At 46.1% G+C, this 23,377-nt stretch overlaps 1 protein-coding gene across 8 annotated transcripts in view; it reads left to right on the forward strand.

Moving 5' to 3' along the window:
• The first annotated feature begins 8,459 nt into the window (after positions 1-8,459).
• Positions 8,460-23,377, forward strand: part of LOC123773757 (zinc finger and SCAN domain-containing protein 23) — a 36,890-nt gene continuing 21,972 nt past the window's right edge. The window contains exons 1-2 of one of the 8 annotated variants that reach the window (XM_069312339.1): positions 8,460-8,585; positions 21,237-21,338. In XM_069312339.1, the coding sequence (XP_069168440.1) occupies positions 21,258-21,338 (81 nt within the window). In that variant the 5' untranslated portion in view covers positions 8,460-8,585; positions 21,237-21,257. Of the gene's footprint in view, positions 8,586-8,638; positions 8,808-8,875; positions 9,063-9,129; positions 9,283-9,568; positions 9,917-21,236; positions 21,339-23,377 lie in introns of those variants that run through there. The other 7 variants (XM_045767682.2, XM_069312337.1, XM_045767681.2 and 4 more) reach the window with 7 other exon arrangements.

Here is a 23,377-nt window from a genome sequence, read left to right on the forward strand (position 1 = left end):
GGAGACCAGTCGTGGCCCAGGACCCCAGGGAGGCCAGTCGTGGCCCAGGACCCCAGTGAGACCAGTCGTGGCCCAGGACCCCAGGGAGGCCAGTCGTGGCCCAGGACCCCAGGGAGACCAGTCGTGGCCCAGGACCCCAGTGAGACCAGTCGTGGCCCAGGACCCCAGGGAGGCCAGTCGTGGCCCAGGACCCCAGTGAGACCAGTCGTGGCCCAGGACCCCAGTGAGACCAGTCGTGGCCCAGGACCCCAGGGAGGCCAGTCGTGGCCCAGGACCCCAGGGAGACCAGTCGTGGCCCAGGACCCCAGGGAGGCCAGTCGTGGCCCAGGACCCCAGTGAGACCAGTCGTGGCCCAGGACCCCAGGGAGACCAGTCGTGGCCCAGGACCCCAGGGAGGCCAGTCGTGGCCCAGGACCCCAGGGAGGCCAGTCGTGGCCCAGGACCCCAGGGAGGCCAGTCGTGGGCCAGGACCCCAGGGAGACCAGTCGTGGCCCAGGACCCCAGGGAGGCCAGTCGTGGCCCAGGACCCCAGGGAGGCCAGTCGTGGCCCAGGACCCCAGGGAGGCCAGTCGTGGGCCAGGACCCCAGGACCCCAGGGAGACCAGTCGTGGCCCAGGACCCCAGGGAGACCAGTCGTGGCCCAGGACCCCAGGGAGACCAGTCGTGGCCCAGGACCCCAGGGAGACCAGTCGTGGCCCAGGACCCCAGGGAGACCAGTCGTGGCCCAGGACCCCAGTCGTGGCCCAGGACCCCAGGGAGACCAGTCGTGGGCCAGGACCCCAGGGAGACCAGTCGTGGATCAGGACCCCAGGGAGACCAGTCGTGGGCCAGGACCCCAGGGAGACCAGTCGTGGCCCAGGACCCCAGTGAGACCAGTCGTGGCCCAGGACCCCAGGGAGACCAGTCGTGGCCCAGGACCCCAGAGAGACCAGTCGTGGCCCAGGACCCCAGAGAGACCAGTCGTGGCCCAGGACCCCAGGGAGACCAGTCGTGGCCCAGGACCCCAGGGAGACCAGTCGTGGCCCAGGACCCCAGTGAGACCAGTCGTGGCCCAGGACCCCAGGGAGACCAGTCGTGGCCCAGGACCCCAGAGAGACCAGTCGTGGCCCAGGACCCCAGGGAGACCAGTCGTGGCCCAGGACCCCAGGGAGACCAGTCATGGCCCAGGACCCCAGTGAGATCAGTCGTGGCCCAGGACCCCAGGGAGACCAGTCGTGGCCCAGGACCCCAGTGAGACCAGTCGTGGCCCAGGACCCCAGGGAGACCAGTCGTGGCCCAGGACCCCAGAGAGACCAGTCGTGGCCCAGGACCCCAGGGAGACCAGTCGTGGCCCAGGACCCCAGGGAGACCAGTCGTGGCCCAGGACCCCAGTGAGATCAGTCGTGGCCCAGGACCCCAGGGAGACCAGTCGTGGCCCAGGACCCCAGTGAGATCAGTCGTGGCCCAGGACCCCAGAGAGACCAGTCGTGGCCCAGGACCCCAGAGAGACCAGTCGTGGCCCAGGACCCCAGGGAGACCAGTCGTGGCCCAGGACCCCAGTGAGATCAGTCGTGGCCCAGGACCCCAGTGAGATCAGTCGTGGCCCAGGACCCCAGGGAGACCAGTCGTGGCCCAGGACCCCAGTGAGATCAGTCGTGGCCCAGGACCCCAGAGAGACCAGTCGTGGCCCAGGACCCCAGAGAGACCAGTCGTGGCCCAGGACCCCAGGGAGACCAGTCGTGGCCCAGGACCCCAGTGAGATCAGTCGTGGCCCAGGACCCCAGAGAGACCAGTCGTGGCCCAGGACCCCAGAGAGACCAGTCGTGGCCCAGGACCTTGCCAGGCAGCAAGTGGAGTGGATGCAAGGATTGACGTTTACAACATGTCCTGAACAAGTCCTCCAAGCAGAGCAGTTGACAGCACCAGGAGCTCTGCTGGACCACACACTCAGGGGGTAGAAATAGCCTAATCTACTCTATCCCTTTGAGATGTATTTCTTTCTTGTCTCAATAAACATACTTGAACTTGAACCACACACGTCCTGTACCACTCTTACACAACTCGACTTTTCCTCCCAAGTGTCACCAGGCTCTTTGGAATATTTTCCAGGAATTGTTCCCTACAACTGAGCGTAAGAGTTTGTTTATATATAGTATACTAATTCTTCATATTCCTTGCAGGTTAGGATAGTGGCTTGTAATTTAGTGCCTCGTGTTGATTTAATTTTGTGTATATTGGCTGTTTTCCAACTCTCTGGCAGCTCTCTTATATTCAGAGACTTATATATCACAGTAAATAGCTAGCAGAAAGCTTCTGTTTCTTTTCTTTGTATCCATGACGAGAGCCTATCTAACCTTGTCGCCTCGCCTCGACTCTCACTGGATAGGATTTATTTCTACACTGTTTCCCATCGTTTCTTATTTTTTTAAGACGCCTATCCTTTGTTGTGGGTTCTTTACCCACGGCAGTTTCTCCTCCAGTGTGTGTGTCTTCAACCACCTGATCTTTTCCCCCAAAATGTGTAGCCCTGCTTCTACAGTATTCTCAAATGCCACCCACCGCACAGGGGGGCGGTATTTAATATTACAAGCTACATTCCAGACCTATTGTCTTATGTATGACCCTCTGTCCTGCGTGACAGTAAATACCAGCATTATCCTCACTTTAATAAGACTATCAAAATCCTCAGATTAGGCAAAATTGTAATTAATTTTGTCAATAAAGATGTTAATAATAATAAGGGGGCGGTCATTTCCTGTGAGTCAACGGGTGATTCAGTATATAGCGAATCAGGAGCGATATAACCGTCCCCATCGATCGCCAGTGTTCCCACCAACCACCGCTCCCTTCCCCAACCACCACCCCCAGGAAATTATAGGCAATGCCCCTCCTCCTGGCATTAAAGGCAACAATGCCCCTTCCCCCACCCTCCCGTAGTGTCTGAAAGCAGCATGTTGTGGAAGCAGCTGACAAACTTGGCGACTCAGGCCATGACACCAGCACCCAAGTGGTAGAGGAAGTGAGAGGACGCAGAGGACGCTGTACCATGTCGAGTGCTGGAACCGCTGGCCGATACAAGAGTGTCCATAGAAGCAGTCTGGGAGAGGACGTGATGGTCAGGGAGTCGCGTGACAGGGCGCCCCTTGGGACCACCAACCAGCTCCTCCTGGCGGGAAAGAGCAACAGGTCTTCGGAGAACATTTGTGGTCCTGGTTGGCCGCCACACATGTCTCAGAAGATGGTTCCTAAGGAGAGACAGCCATAAATAAAGAAGTTAGCTTCCCTTGGTCCTGCCGTAAAGCCTAGCTGGGGCAGGCGAACTAAACGCTTCAAGGATATTATTTCAGTGTGTTCCGATTCAAATACTACTACACAGTCGAACAGTACGAAGTAAAATTTAATAGTATTGCCCCTCGATAAATTCTAACTTCATAAACATACAAACTGAACTACATAATCCTTCATGTAACTGTCTTTCACCTGACTAATTAGGTGTGTTAATTACTAGAGACGAATTAACGAAAATTATACACTTGTATGAATTGCTTCAAATGGTGGTTGGGAGTGTATATGATGTGCAGGAGCGGAGGCGAGGATGTGGTGGAGGGTGAGTGGATGCGTAGGGCTACGGGAAGTGTGTCACCCATCCCGCCCTGTGTTGTCCCACTACACTCTCTACTCTACCATGTGTTGCGCGCGCCTGTGTTTCAAGCGTCGCTGCCCCCTCCTCTTCTCTCACGGCTCCTGCTGCTGCTTTTCTGAATGTTAATTTATAAAAGCCTTTTAATTTTCAATAGAACGGAACTATCAGAGAAAGCGCCAAGCCATTAAGACTATATCAGGATAGTCAGGATAAGGATTTGAGATAGGACGGAGGGAATGGAATGGTGCCCAACCACTTAGACGGTCGGGGGATTGACCTACTCCCTATCCTAACTATGGATAGGGAGTAGGTAATTACACTCGTTACGTAGTGGTCTGAAGTGATTACCATCACCTCCCTGAGGAACTGTTGATGTAGAGTAGCTCCACTAATACGCACAGCATAAGCAGGTGTGTGGCGGGAGATTAAGGGGCGTGTGCACGCTGTGTGATTGATTGACGAAGATTAAGCCACCCATGAGGTGACACGGGCATGAATAGCCCATAAGGGGCTGTGTGGAGAGTTAGTATATAGGGCATGGAGAGCTGTGTGCCCTCCATGCGTAGAGGTAAGTCCACTACGGGCTCACCATAGCCCGTGCTACTTGCCCCGCTCCTGTGTCAGGTAAGTCCACTACGGGCTCACCATAGCCCGTGCTACTTGCCCCGCTCCTGTGCCAGGTAAGTCCACTACGGGCTCACCATAGCCCGTGCTACTTGCCCCGCTCCTGTGCCAGGTAAGTCCACTACGGGCTCACCATGGCCCGCGCTACTTGCCCCGCTCCTGTGCCATGTAAGTTAAGGGCTCACCATGGCCCGCGCTACTTGCCCCGCTCCTGTGCCATGTAAGTTAAGGGCTCACTATAGCCTCGTAGCCTCACTATAGGCCTCGTAGCCTGGTGGATAGCGTGCAGGACTCGTAATTCTGTGGCGCGGGTTCGATTCCCGCACGAGGCAGAAACAAATGGGCAAAGTTTCTTTCACCCTAAATGCCCCTGTTACCTAGCAGTAAATAGATACCTGGGAGTTAGTCAGCTATCACGGGCTGCTTCCTGGGGGTGGAGGCCTGGTCGAGGACCGGGCCGCGGGGACACTAAAGCCCCGAAATCATCTCAAGATAAGCCCGTGCTACTTGGAACCTGTTCCGAGTAGCTTAATCTATAACAACATGTGTGTCTGTGTAATAAACCCAATAGTTAAAGAGTGTCATATCTGTGGAACAGAAGCAGAGGCGCCACTATTGCACTACTTACTGTAATGTGAAGCGACTGAAGCCTTGATTGATAAAGATTAACCCACCCAAGAGGTGACACGGGCATGAATAGCCCGTAATGAAGCCCTGCGCATCAAACTCAACATTAATCCAACGACTGCATCTGCATTAGATGCAAATTCCACAGCGGCTACAATGATTAGAAAAGCCGTTGAAGAATTGGCCTCACTAGTGAACATTCTGCATCTATATCCACCACCAAGATAATGTTATTAAAACAAGACTAAAATCAGTGCACCAAAACAGAAGCGAAAAAGAAACGGGGAGAAAGGAGGAAACCCCACCTCTATTTAAAACTTTGACCCAAATATCACAGTAACAAGGTTATCGCAAATAACTGAACTCAATTACGGGCTCACCATAGCCCGTGCTACTGGAACTTCTTGTTCTGAGTAGCTGAATCTAAAACAACAAACAACAGGTAATAGAGGTTTAGTGCGTTAAAGCACCGCCAGCATCTGTCTGGCGCCACGCACAGGGTGGCTACCATGCGCCTGGTAAACAGTGGCATCTGTGTGCACGTGACGCGAGTGAAGGATAAACTTGTGGCACGAAAGGTTGTGTGGGTGTGTGACGGGAGGGAGTTGTGTGGAAGTGTGACGGGAGGGGGTTGTGTGGTAGTGTGACGGAAGGGGGTTGTGTGACGAGAGTATCAATGGGTGTAAGAGAGGGCACCACAGACCACACATGCACCTAGCAGGGAAAGGAACACACATTAATGGTTTGTGTGAGTGCAAGTGTGTTGAGTAGAGCTGGTGGGCACTATGGTAGAGTTGTGTGACAGCTGTTGTTGGGTGTGAACTATCTCACTGGCAGTTGTGTTTATCATATAGCGGAAACACCTTCCTGTCCGCAGGACATTTAAACGCAAACCTCAAAACTTCTGTGTTTATGTCAGGGTGGCGCAGCTCTTATGAATCTTCCACAATCGAGACCTTTAACCAAAAAGCTTCAACAGAGTATCGTAAATAAATTAAATCTGACATGAAATGAAATCTGCATTTGCTATGCTATCGTCACACTACCCCACAAGAGCCACTGGCCTATAGTGCATCCAGCAGATCACCTATGTAAAGCAAAGGGGAGAGAATAGCTTGAGCTACCTCATCCCTTTGTGTGTATTTTACCTCAAGAAACTTATTTCAATTTCCTATGTAAAGTTACTGCTGCTAGGCTATCGGTTTCTCTGGAGCACGTAGGTCTGAGAAACTCTAAACTGCACGAAGAAAACTATTTGCACAACACTGTGAACGACTGTGAACATAATCAAGAATTTACTGATTAATGATCTCAATCATTACTATTCAAGCAATGTATAAATACTTCATTCACAATTAACACTGGAATCGAGGCTAGGCTGCAGCGGCGCCCCCACCCACACGGGCCGTAGGGTCCATTATTAATAAACAACCGACACTTCCTCATTTGAATGTTATCAATGATAAGGTGTGCAGGACTTGTAGCCTAGAGCTGCCTCGGCTGTGTTAACAGAGCAGAGCACCCTTCTTATTGCCTAGTAGGTGTTTACCAGGAAATTCTGGCAGGAACATTAAGCTGTTCGTATCGGCACTGAAATTATCTTGTCTTCGTGGATTGCCAGTGTTCTGTGTTCATTATGTCATATATATACTCGTATTTATTTTACTCCTGTCTTCCGGTACCTTGAGGGAGCACTAACTAGTTTGGTGGATGTGTGACGGGAGAGATTATGTCGATGTATGAAAGGAGGGTGTTGTGTGGATCTGACGGGAGAGGTTGTTTGGGTGGGTGGCAGGTGTGTGTGACGAGAGGGATTGTTTGGATGTGTAACAGGAGGGGTTGTGAAGATGTGTGGCGAGAGTTGTGTGGGTTTGTGACGGGAGGGAGGTGTGTAGGTGCGGCGGGACGGGTTGTATGGGTGTGTGACGGGAGATGTTGTGTGGGTGTGTGATGGGAAGGACGTTGTGTGTTTTTGCGACGGCAAGGATGGCAGCAGTTGTGAGACTGAGCATTACACATGCGCGTGAGTGTGCCTGCACATGCGTCCAGGAGGCATCAAGTATTCACGAGAAAATACCAGCCATGGGGAAGGGTGCACAGGCTACTACGCTCCAACAACCACATGCCTTACTGTATATTAACTAACTACTTTAAGTATTATATATATACAAGCTGAGACTATTATTATACACCTATTATAGATTTAAACATTTGCAATTCAATATTATTAGGATTAGTTTAATATACAGCCAGTCGACCTATTCTTTCAATGTTCTGTATGCATGTAGCTTGTCTCTTCATTTACACATATAATGTTAGACACTTATGTAAGTGGGTAATTAACTAGGAGTGTAGTTATTATATGTATCCTTGCACATGCACACCATAGGCTGCAACTCACAGTTGCAAACTCTAGCAACTGCATTGGCAACTTTCTAGCAACCGCGAGGCTGCAATAAATTCCAGCAGCTTCAGTTGCAAATTATTAGCAGCTGCAGTTGCAAATTTCAATGCAACTTGCAATTGCAAATATTTTGTTTAAATTAATGAAATTGATATCGCCTATGTTTGGTCACCCTCTCACAAAATTAGGGGTTTCACCTGCAGGCGCAGGCAGGGAGAGTGGCAAGCTGAAGATATGCTCCAGGTCACCTGCTGCAGGCGGCGGTGCAGGTCGCCTACTGCTGGGTAGGTGTATATCAGCTGCTGCAGGCGGCGGTGCAGGTTCCCTACTGCTGGGTAGGTGTATATCAGCTGCTGCAGGCGGCGGTGCAGGTTCCCTACTGCTGGGTAGGTGTATATCAGCTGCTGCAGGCGGCGGTGCAGGTTCCCTACTGCTGGGTAGGTGTATATCAGCTGCTGCAGGCGGCGGTGCAGGTTCCCTACTGCTGGGTAGGTGTATATCAGCTGCTGCAGGCGGCGGTGCAGGTTCCCTACTGCTGGGTAGGTGTATATCAGCTGCTGCAGGCGGCGGTGCAGGTTCCCTACTGCTGGGTAGGTGTATATCAGCTGCTGCAGGCGGCGGTGCAGGTCGCCTACTGCTGAGGTGTATATCAGCTGCTGCAGGCGGCGGTGCAGGTCGCCAACTGCTGGGTAGGTGTATACCAGCTGCGACAGGCGGCGATGCAGGTCGCCTACTGCTGGGTAGGTGTATATCAGCTGCTGCAGCGGCAGGCGGCGGTGCAGGTCGCCGAGTGCGAGATTTTAAAATTCGATTATGCCTTTAAAAGCTAAACCATTTATTCAGCTAAAACCGATTTTTAATCAGGTTTCCTTTGGTTATAAAATAAGTTTTGATTCACTCGGCCGCTGTTAAATGACACTTCTTGATCTTTCAGAAGTTGTATGTAACATTGCCGGTTTATTTTCCCATTGAGAGAGAGTGTGAAGTGTAGCGGGAGGTGGAGGATGGCGGGTAGCGCGAGCGGCGGGTGGCGTGCCGGGCCCCGCCGCCGCTGCTGGCCGCCGCCGCCGCCACCCCTGGCAGCTGCAGGTGGTGGCCGCGGCGGGTTCTTTGTTCGGGAGCCCCTGGTCGGCCCCAGGGGGAGGCGAGGCGAGGGAGGCCGGAGGTCTGGGGGAGGCGCCGGCCGCGACCCCCCGTCGTCAGGAGCACACAGAAAACGGTGGGCTTCACGCACCAGAGAAAACGTGCTCGCACGTGGTCCGATCCTTTTTGAAAACCCGCCCCTCCGTTCTGAACATTTAGTGCTCGGTGAGACTATGTTATTGTTTCAAATGAGTCGGTGGATGGATGACATGTGGTGGTTGTGTGGTGTGGAGGGCGTGGGTGACGGGGAGGAGGTGTCCCGGCGGGTGAGGCGGCGTGGGCGCGGCGGTGGCGGCGGCTGCGGCGAGTGTGCCTCAGTACACTCTGCGGGGCCTGCTGCTGCTGCGCCCACCGCTGGTCCTCACTCCAACAACACTCCCCGCTCAGGTATTTCCACTGACACAACCCGAGTGTTTCCCTCTACGTGGTGTGCCCCTAGTGTGTGTGTGGGTGTGGGTGTAGCAGTGGGGGAGGTGGGTGTGCGGTGGCCAGGCCCGCCCGCTGACGGTGTAGGTTGCTATGCGGTGAAGGGCGTCGCTGCCCTACACTATCGGCGGCGGCGGTGATGGTGAGCTACTACACCCGCTGCCACGACCCTCACGCTCTCGCCTCCCGCTGCTCCTGTCACTTGTGTTAGAGAAGGTGTGGTTGTGTGGTTGAGCGTGTGGTAGTGTGGTGGAGCGTGTGGTAGTGTGGTGGAGCGTGTGTGTGGGCGCTCCCGGGGTGGGAGGTGGGACGCTGCAGGCGGCGGTGCAGGCCTTAGTCGTGATGACGCCATATTCTGCGTCCTCTTCCTCCCCACATCCCCCGGCTTGGGACACCAGAATCACAGTCGTCGCAGACGTCGCCTTTTAATGTGCTGGTATTAGAAGCATGGCGAAACCTGTTGCATTTAGTGGAGGGATAAAGAAATAGCTTTCACTAGCAGGAAGGTAGTGTGTGTGGAGGCGACAGGGCGCTTCACCCTGCCTGAGGGTACCTGGGGAAGGGCGAGGCGGGGTAGCCGCACCCTGGGCTGCTGCTGCTGCTGCTGCTGGCCGCTCTCACTGACTCACCCCCCCGGCCTCAGCCTCCATGGGGAGGCGACGGGGGTGCGACTACCCTGCCTGAAGGGACCAGACGGGGCAGCAGCAGCAGCCAGCAGCCGCACCTCAGGCTGCCCGTCCTCGCTGCTTCACCCGTCGTCACACTTACCTAAACAACCTTCCTTACCCAACACGTTACTCTACCATATGTAACTAAGAGTGTCACTCTTGCACAGTGATAGACAATGTACTTGTCAATGGAGAGTTAGCGAGAAGACTCCGAGTGTGACCCCGAAGTCAGTGTTACTGGCACTGATAGTGTTGCTCTGTCTGCTGCACGACGCACATTTTCGTGTCTCGTGAAAGCATAGAAACATCCTCTTTACTTATGGCTAGAATTTATGTACTGTATAGAATGCAGTATAGTATTAGCAGTACCGTATATTAAAACCCAGACAGTTTGCAAGTGCTGTAAGTATGTGTGTGTATGTATGTTTGTATGTATGTGTGTAAAACAAATAAATAAATAAATATATATATATATATAAATATATATAATATATATATATATATATTATAATAATAATACTAATATTTATTATACACAAGAGTTTTTACATTCTTTTTTACATTCAATTTTTTTTATTTTTACATTTTTTTTTACATTTTTTTTTTACATTTTTTTTTTAATTTTTTACATTCTTGTAATAGTTTTCCTTTATGGCTATTAATTACTAAATCCAGTAATCAGTTGCTGATTGATCAAGTAAGGTATAATTAATATAAAGTAAAAGACTGAAAAGTCAACCAATTTAAAAATCTTAACAATTTGGGAAAATGAGCTTACTTTCCCTGGTGCTATACTGCTGCACAAATTGACAACATACCTATGCACTCGGCTGCAGGTCCAGACTCATGGAATTCAATATTTATATAGAAATGCAAAGTGCCAGTAGCACAGGCACTCGGTATAGTGTGGAGGAAGAGCTTGGACAAGTGGGAGATACCAGATGCACTTAAATTAGCAGACATTGCTACTGTACAGAAGGGAAGGAGCAAAGCATTGGCTAAGAATTATAGATCAGTTGCACTAATGTCCCACATAATAAAAGTACTATACTAGTACAGTATTTGAGTGAGTGATCAGGAGTCCGGTCACCAGTTTCATGGAGACCAATGACCTCCCACAACCCAGGCCAACGTAAATTTAGAGCAGGAAGATCATGCCTGTCGCAGCTACTTGACTACTAAGACAAAGTCACAGGCATTAGAAGAAAAGCAGAATGCAGATGATGTATACACAAACTTCACAAAGGCATTTGATAACTGTGATAATGGAGTGATAGCACACAAAATGAGGTCAATTGGAATAACAGATAAAGTAGGATGGTGGTTATTCAATTTTCTGTCTAACAGAACAGAGTAACAGTCAACCAAATAAAATAGAGTCCAAGCGCAGTTAAAAGCTCTGTACCTCAGGGTACAGTCCTTAGTCCTTACACCAGTGCTTTTCCTTATTCCCCTATCAGACATAGACAAAAATACAAGTCACAGCTTCATATCATCCTTTGCAGATGGCACAAAAATCAGCATGAAAATGACCTCTGCTAAAGATATTGAAAAACTACAAGCTGATATAGTATTAATAAAGTTTTTGACTGGGCAGCAGAAAATAACATAATGTTTAACAGTGATAAATTCCAGTTACAGTACTCTGGTATGGTAAAAGTTAAGGTCCTTAAACCAAATACAGGGTACAAAATGTAATCAAATCTGCCCTTTGTAGGAAAGCAGCATGTAAAGATCTGGGAATATTGATGTCTGATCTAACGTTTAGGGAGCATAATCAAGCAAATATTACGTCAGCCAGAAAAATGATAGGATGGATTACAAGAACCTTCAAATCCAGGGATCACATCACAATGGTTGTACTCTTCAAATCACATGTGCTGTTCTGTCTCCGTCATGAGTACTGCTCGATACTCACTTTTTCCCTTCACAGTGGGGAATATTGCTGAAATAGAGGAAATACAGAGAACATATATGACATACACAGACACGATAAAGCACCTAAATTATTGGGATCATCTCAGAGTTCTCCTCCGAGATGATCCCAATCATCTTTCATCTTTCATCAATACAGATGAAGAACATCTTGAAGATGTTCTTCATCTGTATTCTCTAGAAAGGAGTTGAGAGAGAGATTTCAAATAATATACACATGGAAAATAATGGAGGGTCAGGTCCCAAATCTACACTGTAAATTAATAACATATTGGAGTGAATGATATGGAAAAAAATGAAGAATAGAACTGGTGAAGAGCAGATGTGCCATGGGTACAATCAGAGAACACTGTCTAAACGTCAGAGGTCCACGGTTGTTCAACATTCTCCAGGTGATAGTAAGAGAGATTGCTGGAACAAACATGGACATCAAGAGAAAACTATCTTGTTTTCTTAAATTAGTGCTGGACGAAATGGGCTGTGGTGGATATGTGGGCCTGCGGGCCGGTGCAAGCAACAGCCTGTTGGACCAAACTCTCACAAGTCGAGCCTTGTCCTGGACCTGACTCAGGGAGTAGAACTCCCAAAACCCCATCCAGCAGGTAAAGCCAGAACCAAGGTTCATGTTGGGTATGCTGTGTATCAGAGCCAATTCGACAACATGGCGTCATGGAAGAGTAGAGGCAGGAGGAAATATTATTTTAGAAGACCAGTCAACAGGATGGTTAGAGTCCCTAACATGACAGGAGAGCATTGTTTGTGTCTGTAAATTTAACACTTCTCTTGTGTTTCCTTATGTCTGTCATTAAGTGTGTGGCCAGTTTTGCCAAAGTATTGGAGAGGACAAGAAGAACAGGAAATAGAGGCGACACCAACACTATTAGAAGCAGGAGCAGCAGTGTGAACCAGATTACTGTCTCCACTCGATTATCTGGACTATATGGGAAGGACCCCCAGCCAGATAATCACGTGTTCCAGATAATGGTACTTTTTCACCTCTGAGTCCAAAACTAACCATTTCCAACTATTTTTATACTACAAACAACATAATTTGAATTGCCTTGCCACATATAATTATTAAATATTCAACTAGAAACCTCAACTTACTTTCTTGTTGTTTGTCTTCTTGATTGATGCCACACATCTTGAAGTTAAAAATTCTTGATAATTATGTAACCTATACTAACACATTAAAATTAACACTTAAAATTACTGTACAGTTCATTAAGCAAAGTTAATTTTGACTGCCAGCTGCGGAAGCCTCACTGGTTGAAGGCATTTGACTTGCCTGTGACGCCTCATTTGTTGAAGGCGCTTGGGTTGCCTGTGACGCCTCACTGGTTGAAGGCGCTTGGCTTGATTTTCGTACCATGTAAGAATCAAGTGTAGCTTGCATTGTGTGTTCTGTGGCCAGTTGTATGATCAGCTCTTTGGTTCGCCTCGGGTACTGATATGTTTCCAACTTCTGGATGAACACAATTGGATGAAAAATTTATTAATCCATCAACATAGGTCATGAGTACACTGTATTTTGTAGTCATTGGTGTTGGTTCTTCACTGCCTTCATCCTCCTCCTCTTCTTTGACCTCACCAGTAATACACTGGAGAATCTTGTCTTCACTCATTACACCATATCCTGGGTAATTGGCATCTTTTTCAAGCCAATCAACCACATCCTGTCTTTCTAAGTTTTCGCTGGCATTTCTGAACATTCCATGGATTTCATCTGTAAATCCTTCAAAATCCATTTTTTCATCCTCCTCATTTCTGTCCGTAGAGGTGAGGAGTTTTTTCCAGGAATTTTTCAAAGCTGATTCCTTTACTTCACTCCACACCTTGGCCCAGTTATTGATGGCTTCCTTTATTGTCCCTTCATATCCCTTCAAATTCTCAGTTTTTTTTTTAGCCCTGTTATCCACACCTAGTTCAATATCTTCCGTAAGAGGCAAAACCACCAAAACTTTGTTCAGCATCTTTTTGGTGTACAACCTCTTCGTGGCACAGATAACTCCCTGATCCATAGGCTGGATGAGAGAGGATGTATTAGGAGAAAGTGCCATACACATTATCTTGCCATCATGTGAGGTTAATTTGTCAATTTTGGGGTGAGCAGGTGCATTATCAAGCAGCAGCAAAGCCCGAATTTTGCTTGGCCTTACTTTGAGTTTCTTAACTTGATTGGCACGAACTTCCCTGCAAAACGCTGTCATGAAACCAGGAAGGAAAGATCTCCTGTGTAAACCATGCATTTTTTGAGTTATAATATTTCACTGGCAGTCTGTCCAAGCAATGTTGCAAGACTCTTGGTTTCTTTGATTTGCCAACAAAATTACACACGTGATTCTATCTGTGCTGTCGGCATTCGCACACATCATGGCCGACAGCCTGTCCTTGTTGACCTTACGGCCTGGCGCACAACCCTCACTCCTCATTGCTAGAGTTTTTTTCTGGTAAAAAAAAAAAAAGCTTTTTCTGTTTTTTTTTCCTCCAATACAGCCTAGTTTCATCAGCATTATAAATTTGATAAGAATATAAATTATTTGACAAAATGTATCTTCTTAATTTCTGTATAAATGGTTCTACACTGCTTTTTTTTTTTTTTTTTTTTTTTTTTTTTTTTTTTTTTCTGCTTTCATCTGCACTCAATTTTTCACAGACAATTTTCCTCTTCACAATATTGTCCCTACCTTTGAACCTTGCAACCCACCCTTCACTGGCTTTGAAATCCTTTATTCTGAGGCTTGCTGCAAATCTACTTGCAGCATTTTGTATTTCTGGGCAGCAAATTGTCACGCCAGCTGTGCGGTGCTGAGCAAACCACTTGTACACAGCCTCATCCAACTGGACATGCGTCAAAGTTTTCATAGTTTTTCTACCACATCCTCTGCCAGTGCCTGCACCTTCATTTTCACAGGTTGAAATGTATTTCAGATTTTTTTTTTGTTTCCTTATATCAGAAACAGTACTAGTGCCTATATTAAATTCCTTGGGAACACTTGAAGGCGACTGGCCATTTTCACAGAGTTGTATAACACGTAACTTGTCCTTAATTGTTAGGACAACCTTCTTCCTCTTAACACTTCCAGAGCGATTGATGCTGCTACCAGACATAGTCTTGGCCAAAAATGTTCAGTTATTATCAAAATAAAAAAGTTATTTAAAAAATATTTCACTAATGGCATGGCACTGTGTATGCAAAAATTATGAGGAGGATTGAAACAGAGGATGATAGGAGGAGGCTACAAGATGACCTAGACAGACTGAGTGAATGGTCCAACAAATGGCTGTTAAAGTTCAACCCGAGTAAATGCAAAGTAATGAAACTAGGCGGTGGAAACAGCAGGCCAGACACAGGATACAGAATAGTAGATGAAGTACTTAATGAAACGGACAGAGAGAAAGATCTAGGAGTTGGTATCACACCAAACCTGTCTCCTGAAGCCCACATAAAAAGAATAACGTCTGCGGCATATGCGAGGCTGGCTAACATCAGAACAGCCTTGAGGAACCTGTGTAAGGAATCATTCAGAATCTTGTATACCACACATGTAAGACCAATCCTGGAGTATGCGGCCCCAGCATGGAGCCCGTACCTTGTCAAGCACAAGACGAAGCTGGAAAAAATTCAAAGGTATGCCACTAGACTAGTTCCAGAACTAAGAGGCATGAGTTACGAGGAAAGGCTGTGGGAAATGCACCTTATGACACTGGAAGACAGAAGAGTAAGGGAGACATGATCACTACCTACAAAATCCTCCGGGGAATCGACCGGGTAGGCAAGGATAAATTATTCAACACTGGTGGTACACGAACAAGGGGACACAGGTGGAAACTGAGTACCCACATGAGCCACAGGGATGTTAGAAAGAAATTTTTCAGTGTCAGAGTAGTTAAATTAACAGATGAAATGCATTAGGCAGTGATGTGGTGGAGGCTGATTCCATACACAGTTTCAAATGTAGATATGATAGAGCCCAGTAGGCTCAGGAACCTGTATATCAGTTGATTGACAGTTGAGAGACGGGACCAAAGAGCCAAAGCTCAACCCCCACAAGCACAAGTAGGTGAATACACATAGGTGAGTACACACACACACACACACACACACACTCGCTCTTTATTATTATTATTATTATTATTATTATTATTTATATTATTATTATTTATATTATTATTATTTATATTATGGACTTCTTCTATCTACAGAGTTTTGTACTAATTTACTGTTAGTAGCCAGTTCTTTCCTAATTGCTTATCTAATGTCTGCTTCTTGTTGGTTATTTCTGTTTTTGACCTCCAAACACACTTCCTTGATACAGTAGTTTGTTTCTTTTACAACTTGTGCATATGTTTCTTTTATTTCCTCTTGGCACTTTTTCCAGTCCTTTATTAACTGCCTCTATTTGAGCTGTCAATGAAGTTTCTCTCAGAATATCCTTCTAACTCCATCTTTGCACTAGCTTGTCGAGGTACACTACTTCGAGTTGTTCACCATATGAGTCTGTTTTGCCTATTAATTTCTTAAAGTACACCTCTCTACACTTTCCATGTTACATTTTCCTCCACTAGTTCCTTGATTTGTGCCCCCCGTCTCATTGCCTTATCAGTTAAGCTGGTAATTTTCTTATCTTGTTGGGAAATATTTCCTGTTGAATTACGAAAGTTATTATTGAGACCGTTTTCTTGTTCGAAGTTGCTGTACATGGTTTGGTGGTGGTGTCACCGTAATGGCCAGACGTTATAGACCTCTCCACTCTCTCCTCCTCCTCCCCTTTCTCCCCCTCTCCTCCTTCTCCCCCTTTCTCTCCTCTCTTCCTCCTCCCCTTTCTCTTCCCCTCTCTCCTCCTTCTCTCCCCCTCTCTCTCTCTTCCTCCTCCCCTTTCTCTCCCCCTCTCTCTTCCTCCCCCCCTTTCTCTCCCCCTCTCTCTCTCTTCCTCCTCCCCTTTCTCTCCCCCTCTCTCTCTCTTCCTCCTCCCCTTTCTCTCCCCCCCCTTTTCCTCCTCCCCCTTTCTCTCCCCCCCCCTCTTCCTCCTCCCCCTTTCTCCCCCTCTCTCTTCCTCCTCCCCTTTCTCTCCCTCTCTCTTCCTCCTCCCCTTCCTCCCCCCTCTATCTTCCTCCTCCCCTTTCTCCCCCTCTCTCTTCCTCCTCCCCTTTCTCCCCCTCTCTTCCTCCTCCCCTTTCTCTCCCTCTCTCTTCCTCCTCCCCTTTCTCTCCCTCTCTCTTCCTCCTCCCCTTCCTCCCCCTCTCTCTTCCTCCTCGCCAGCTGTCAGGCGCCTAACAGCTGGGTGGACAGTGCGTCAGATTCGTAGTCCTGAGGTTCCGGGTTCAATCCTGGTGGAGGCGGAGACAAATGGAAAAAAATGTTTCTTATGCCCTGATGCCCCTGTTACCTAGCAGTAAATAGGTACCTGGGAGTTAGACAGCTGCTACGGGCTGCTTCCTGGGGGGTGGAGGCCTGGTCGAGGACCGGGCCGCGGGGACGCTAAGCCCCGAAATCATCTCAAGATAACCTCCTCTCTCTTTTTCCTCCCCTTTCTCCCCCTCTCTCTTCCTCCTCCCCTTTCTCCCCCTCTCTCTTCTTCCTCCCCTTTCTCCCCCTCTCTCTTCTTCCTCCCATTTCTCCCCCTCTCTCTTCCTCCTGTCCCCTTCTCTCTTACTCCTCTCCCCTTCTCTCTACCTCTTCTCCCTTCTCTCTTCCTCTTCTCCCTTCTCTCTTCCTCTTCTCCCTTCTCTCTTCCTCTTCTCCCTTCTCTCTTCCTCTTCTCCCTTCTCCCCCCTCTCACTTCCTCTGTACCCACTGTCTTCCTTCCTCGCTTATCCCTTCTCCATCCTCATTTACATGTCCCTGTCCACCAACGGATAGTGGTACCATGGAATTGTTTTCCCCCTCCTCTGGACAGCGAGGGCATAGGTTTTACATCCGTTTTGAATTAGAGGCCGGTTAAGTCTCCCTTCTGTAGGCCAGAGTCAGTAGTATCCAGTTTTGTTAGAAAACTCTTCCTTTTGGAGTTTTAAAGTTTGTTCATTGGACAAGGGCCATGCATAACTTGTCATTGGCTGAGGTTGTGAGAATTTAGGCCTGATTCAAATTGATTGGATGTAGGCCTAGAAAAGGGCAGAGCTTCTAGGGCAAGGGGCCTTCTAGGGTAAGAGACTTTCAACTTCACCTTGAAGGATGCAGGGCCAAAGATCTTTAGTGGAAACTGGGAATGCTAGAGGGGGTGGGGTTATTGGCCACCAGGCCACAACATTGCCTGTGAAAGGCAGTGAACAAGGTAAAGCGAACAAGGTTGTATTAAATGCTTCTGAAGGAATAGGATGTTACTAGCTTAGGGTTAATTAATTTGCATTAATAAATTAAGTTTCTATTAATTGTCCGTATTTTATATATTTTTTCTCTTAATTCCGAGTCGTGGATCTTGAATTGTTTTGGACCTTACCTGTGATCTTGGGGGCATTTTTTTTTTACATATTTATTATATTTATATATTGAGTAAATATATTCACCTTGTAATTCATGAAGTAAATGTAAAAGGAGTTATATTCATCCAGTAAGTATTAAAAGGTTAAATTACCTAAGCACTCGGTGTTAGTTGACTAGACTCTTCCAGAGTCAATTAACATAATTATTAAAGTTCAAGGAGGAGTGGCAGCAGCATTTATTTGTTTTACAAGTAACCTTACCTTCCATCCAGACTGTAAAGGATTGTAGAGATATCTTTAACATCTTTGTCATTTCTCCCCCTTTCCCCCAATAACTGGTTTGAACATTTTCTGCTGTGAGGGGTGAACCCTTCTAGTTCTCTAGGGTTATATCAGTGCAAGTCATTACAGCCGTAGGGATACAAGTTAATAGCAACCATTACAGTGAGTGTTACCATAGTTGTACAATAACAGCAGTACATGATTGTCATAAACGTTACAATGGTAGCAGCGAGTTGTTCACCAATTGTTACGTCATGTTCATAAAGAATTTTCGAGTTCACTGAAAATGGAATTGTACTGTAGCCTTAGTATTTCTCTAATTTCTTTGTTGTCGTCTCTGAAGGTTCCATCACCCTTGTGCAAGAACCCAATGCAGGATGTAGCTTTTGTTTTAGATTTTGCTTTGGAGAAAACGTATTTTGATCTACTGTATCTTTTGCTTATCACCTTTTCCTCTCTCTACCTCTAGGGTTTTATATCATCTTTGCAACTTCAGCTCTACGTTACTTTCTTTGTCGTTCTTGGGATAGAGTGGAGCGTTTGACATGTTCTGCATTATTTTTTATTTTGTTTTTAGCCTATAGAGGTAAGACCATTATTGTTCCAGTTTGCACCTTTTTCCATTTCTCATTAGTCGTACGTGACTTACACATATTTCTAGTACAGTAATTCATACCGTGCATATTTTCTCAAGGCACTGGTTTGTTTACATCATCTGGCTGTCTTTTCCCGGCATATTTCTGTGAAATCTTGCTTTATTTGTTCCCAGTTAATCTGTTTATTAAAATTGAATTTGCTGAATTCTCCTTCTCTTGGATTTGAGACTGGTTGCACAGGTCTATTGCCCATGCATATCTATCTTAACCCTTAACCCTTTAACTGTGCCGCCTCCAAATATGATACCTCCCCCCCCCCCCCCCCAGTGCGCAGGAAATAAATTCTCTTGAAAAAATTCTTTTGGCTTTTTAAAGTGTCAAAAACTCTTCCCTCAGTATGGGTATGTTAAAAAAAATTCGAAATTGTACTTACTTTGGCTGCTATGGAGACCGTAAGTTGGCGCGTGACGTCATCATTCCCCGTTCGCCCGTGACGTACGCTCCCGGGGCCAGTAGGGCGCCCGGGGCGGGGCGTGCGAGTTGCCGCGAATATATTTTTGTTCATTTTTTGCGCACAGTTCCAAATACATTTCATTTGTTTTTACGTGCTAAGCCTGTGTATAATGAACACGTACACTATATTATGGCAGTAAAACATCCATACTGTCCGAGGACACTGTGTTACGTGCATGACACTTGTGTACACATATGTTGCACATATGTACTATGTATCATGCTAATTTATGTATATATATACAATCTATTTACAGACTATATACTGTCACACATTATATACATTCACCATCAACACATTCAGAACACCGCGAGTGTGAGCTACCACACCCAGCCAGCCCTCCCTCACTCCTCCAACATTGTATTCGCCAACATTGCTCCTCCTATCATACAGTTATTCACACCAATGTTTCATGTTCATTTATGTATATTTACAACATATGTACACACTATATACATTCACCATCAGCACATTCAGAACACCGCAAGTGTGAGCACACCCAGCCAGCCCTCCCTCACTCCAACATCTTACGCGTCAACATTCCTCCTCCCACCATACTGTTATTGTTTTTATTACACTATTTACACATGCTATATATACCTATCTACATGTTTTATTTACCAGAACTATGCAAGTAAGCTGGTATTGTGTCCAAACAGTACAGTGGCCACCATACACTACATGAGAAATCACACAGCAGACAGCAGACGACACTATGATTACGACATCACCTCCCTCACCAAAATAGCTCCTCTCAACATACTCCTGATGCTATTATTACACTATATACACACACACTGTATATACCCATGTACATAGGTGTTCCCCGTAGCAAATCACGAAGCTAGTATGGTGAGCAAAACAAGAGTGGCTGCCACACATAGTGAGGCTTCCTCAATTCTCTTCCTTCCTCCCTCCCTCACCAAAATTCCTCCTTCCACAATACTACACAGAATGCTAATTATAACCACAATCCTGGTGACTAATTCCTGTAAATGAATAATTAACCACAAGTTTATTTTGAAAAGGAACCTAAAAATTCGTTTGAAGATGCCTAGATGGACGAAATAATGCTGTGGTTAGTGCTGTGAACATCGAGAACAGCATTGAATCACTAATATTTGAACATTTGTAGCCAGTCATTATCACACTCAGGCTCTTCTATAATACTATCATGCCTAAATAATACAGATTATATATATATATTTTGACATTATTAGGCGATGCTGTGGTCACACGCTGAACAGCAGTGCTGTGTGCTCATGCTGCGAGCGCCAGCCTTGGTTGCTCACTCACTACTGAGGCTCTCACCCAGGAATGTGGACCACGATTTTTTTTAAAGATCGCGTCTGTTTACAAGAGCCCTGAGGAAGCTGATGTGAACCCCATGTAGCCGCGGGAGTTTTGAATGGAACGTGAAAAATACAAATACCCAGAGGCACGTAGCGCACCCCAGACGTGGGCCTGCAGGCGCGTTGCGCAGTTAAAGGGTTAAACAGCTCAGCTAATTAAAAGTCCTATATCATGCTACACACGACAAAAAATACTTTCACAAAATTTGTTAAAAAAATTATTTGGTATAAAAAAATTATTTGGTAGTTTGAGCATGAAAGGTAATTACAGGTAGTGATTGGAGCCAAATACAGGTCAATAGGAAATACCTCATATGGGTCAGTAGGTCTTTGGCAGTTACCTTTATTCTTATGGTTTTATGCTGTGCTATATACTGTAGTTGCATGCAAGGCTCATAATGAAGCATTTTATACAAATTACATTAAACATGAAATAAAAAGACAGTTGATTTTGTTGTATTAAATGTATTTGAATGCTCTTGTTTGGTCACGTTTGTTACCTTTTAAATCTCGGTGTATGAGAGCACGTTTTGCTGTGATGTGAGAATTGCTGGACATTTGTTATTGCATACTATATTTGAAAGGTAATGAAATTATAAATACAGTACTACATTCTTCAGGCAAAAGATCGTGAGGACAGCATGGAGGAGGGCTACCTGGCACTGCGATGGAACAACCACAACACAATTTTTACAAAGATCCTCACCCTCCTCAGGGAACAGGTCTGTATGTTGGCTAAAAATTGTATATAGACATTTTATATATTTTAAAATATTTTTTAAAAGTAGGAAATGATTTACAAAGGTAGGAAATTATTTACAAAAGTAGGAAATTGATTTACAAATACATGTACTGTACTGAAAAATAATTAGTTGGCTGGATATTTTGTTGGTACACTTACTGTTTACAAGTACAGTACTGTACAGTATTGTTTACATTAAATGCAACTCTGCATGTAGACGATGAGTCACTATAACGTTATCTTGAGGTTATCTTGATATGATTTCGGGGCTTTAGTGTCCCCGTGGCCCGGTCCTCGACCAGGCCTCCACCCCCAGGAAGCAGCCCGTGACAGCTGACTAACACCCAGGTACCTATTTTACTGCTAGGTAACAGGGGCATAGGGTGAAAGAAACTGCCCATTGTTTCTCGCCGGCGCCCGGGATCGAACCCGGGACCACAGGATCACAAGTCCAGTCACATTGGCTGAAGAAACGTGGTCACAACGTTGCTGAAGAAATGATGACCAAACAACAACTTAGATGATGGAGAAGCGATGACGTTTCAGTCTGTCCGGGGGCCAGATTCACGAAAGCACTTACGCAAGCACTTACGAACGTGAACATCTTTCCTCAATCTTTGACGGCTTTGGTTACATTTATTAAACAGTTTACAAGTATGAAAACTTCCCAATCAACTGTTGTTATTGTTATAAACAGCCTCCTGGTGTTTCGGAGCTCATTAACTGTTTAATAATTGTAAACAAAGCCGCCAAAGCTTATGAAAAGATGTACAGGTTCGTAAGTGTTTGCGTAAGTGCTTTCGTGAATCTGGCCCCTGGACCATTATCAAGATGATGGAGAAGAGACGAAACATCGTCGCTTCTCCATCCTCCGAGTGTGGTGTGGTCATCGCAAGGCTGTAACCATCTATTTTTAACGAGTAATTTTGGCTGTGGTAGATAATACGTGTTCACTATGTATAATTAGTATTGCTCCACTTAGTTATAGTAACTGATAGTTTAGAAGTGTTTTTAAATTCAGTACAGTTTATAATATGTATATACTGTAGATTACAAATAAATGATTATGTAGCCTTAACTGGCTGGTCGTCTTTGTGCAACATATTTCATTTACTGATGTACTATAGTATTTATGTACAGAAATGCAGGTTTCTTTCATGAGTTCAATGGAAAATACATGTTCCTTGGATTTCTTAGGGTTACATAAGAGCTGCATCGTGTATTCGCAGGGATACACAAATTGGTACAGGTGTACCAATTCTGTGATCTGTGCACTTGGGTAATTTCACCTGTGACAGATTGTTTGCAGTAATTATCTGATAAGTGGTTACCTACAAAAAAAAAGAAAATGAAATTTTCCGTGAATATCATTAAGAATTCCTTTGTGAGATGGAATCTCACAAAGGAATCTATTATCAGTTTCTAACTAAGCCAGAACCCACATTTCACCCAGGATGTGTTGGATAAACCAGGCTCTGCCAACTTTTTAACCCTGCATTCACCTCACATGCATATGTAAAGCAGTTTATTTTTTTAGCCCTGTGCATGTGTAATTACCTAAGTGTAACTACCTAAGTGTAGTTACAGGACGAGAGTTATGCTCATGGTGTCCCGTGTTCACAACACTCTGTCATATAATGCTTTGAAATTATTGGCGGTCTTGGCCTCCACCACCTTCTCACCTAACTTGTTCCAACTGTCTTCCACTCTGTTTATAAAAGTGAATTTTCTTATATTTCTCTGGCAGCCTTGTTTCGTTAATTTAAATCTATGACCTCTTGTTCTCGAAGTTCCAGGTCTCGGGAATTCTTCCCTATCAATTTTATTGATTCCTGTTATTATTTTGTATGTAGTGATTATTAAGCCTCTTTTTCTTGTCTTTTAGTTTTGGCATATTTAATGCCTCTAACCTCTCCTCGTAGCTCTTGTCCTTCAGTTCTGGGAGCCACTTGGTGACATGTCTTTCCACCTTTTCCAGTGTGTTGATGTGCTGCTTGAGATATGGGCACCATTCAACCA

This window comes from Procambarus clarkii, chromosome 72 (genome assembly GCF_040958095.1).
Source record: "Procambarus clarkii isolate CNS0578487 chromosome 72, FALCON_Pclarkii_2.0, whole genome shotgun sequence".
Taxonomy (NCBI): domain Eukaryota; kingdom Metazoa; phylum Arthropoda; class Malacostraca; order Decapoda; family Cambaridae; genus Procambarus; species Procambarus clarkii.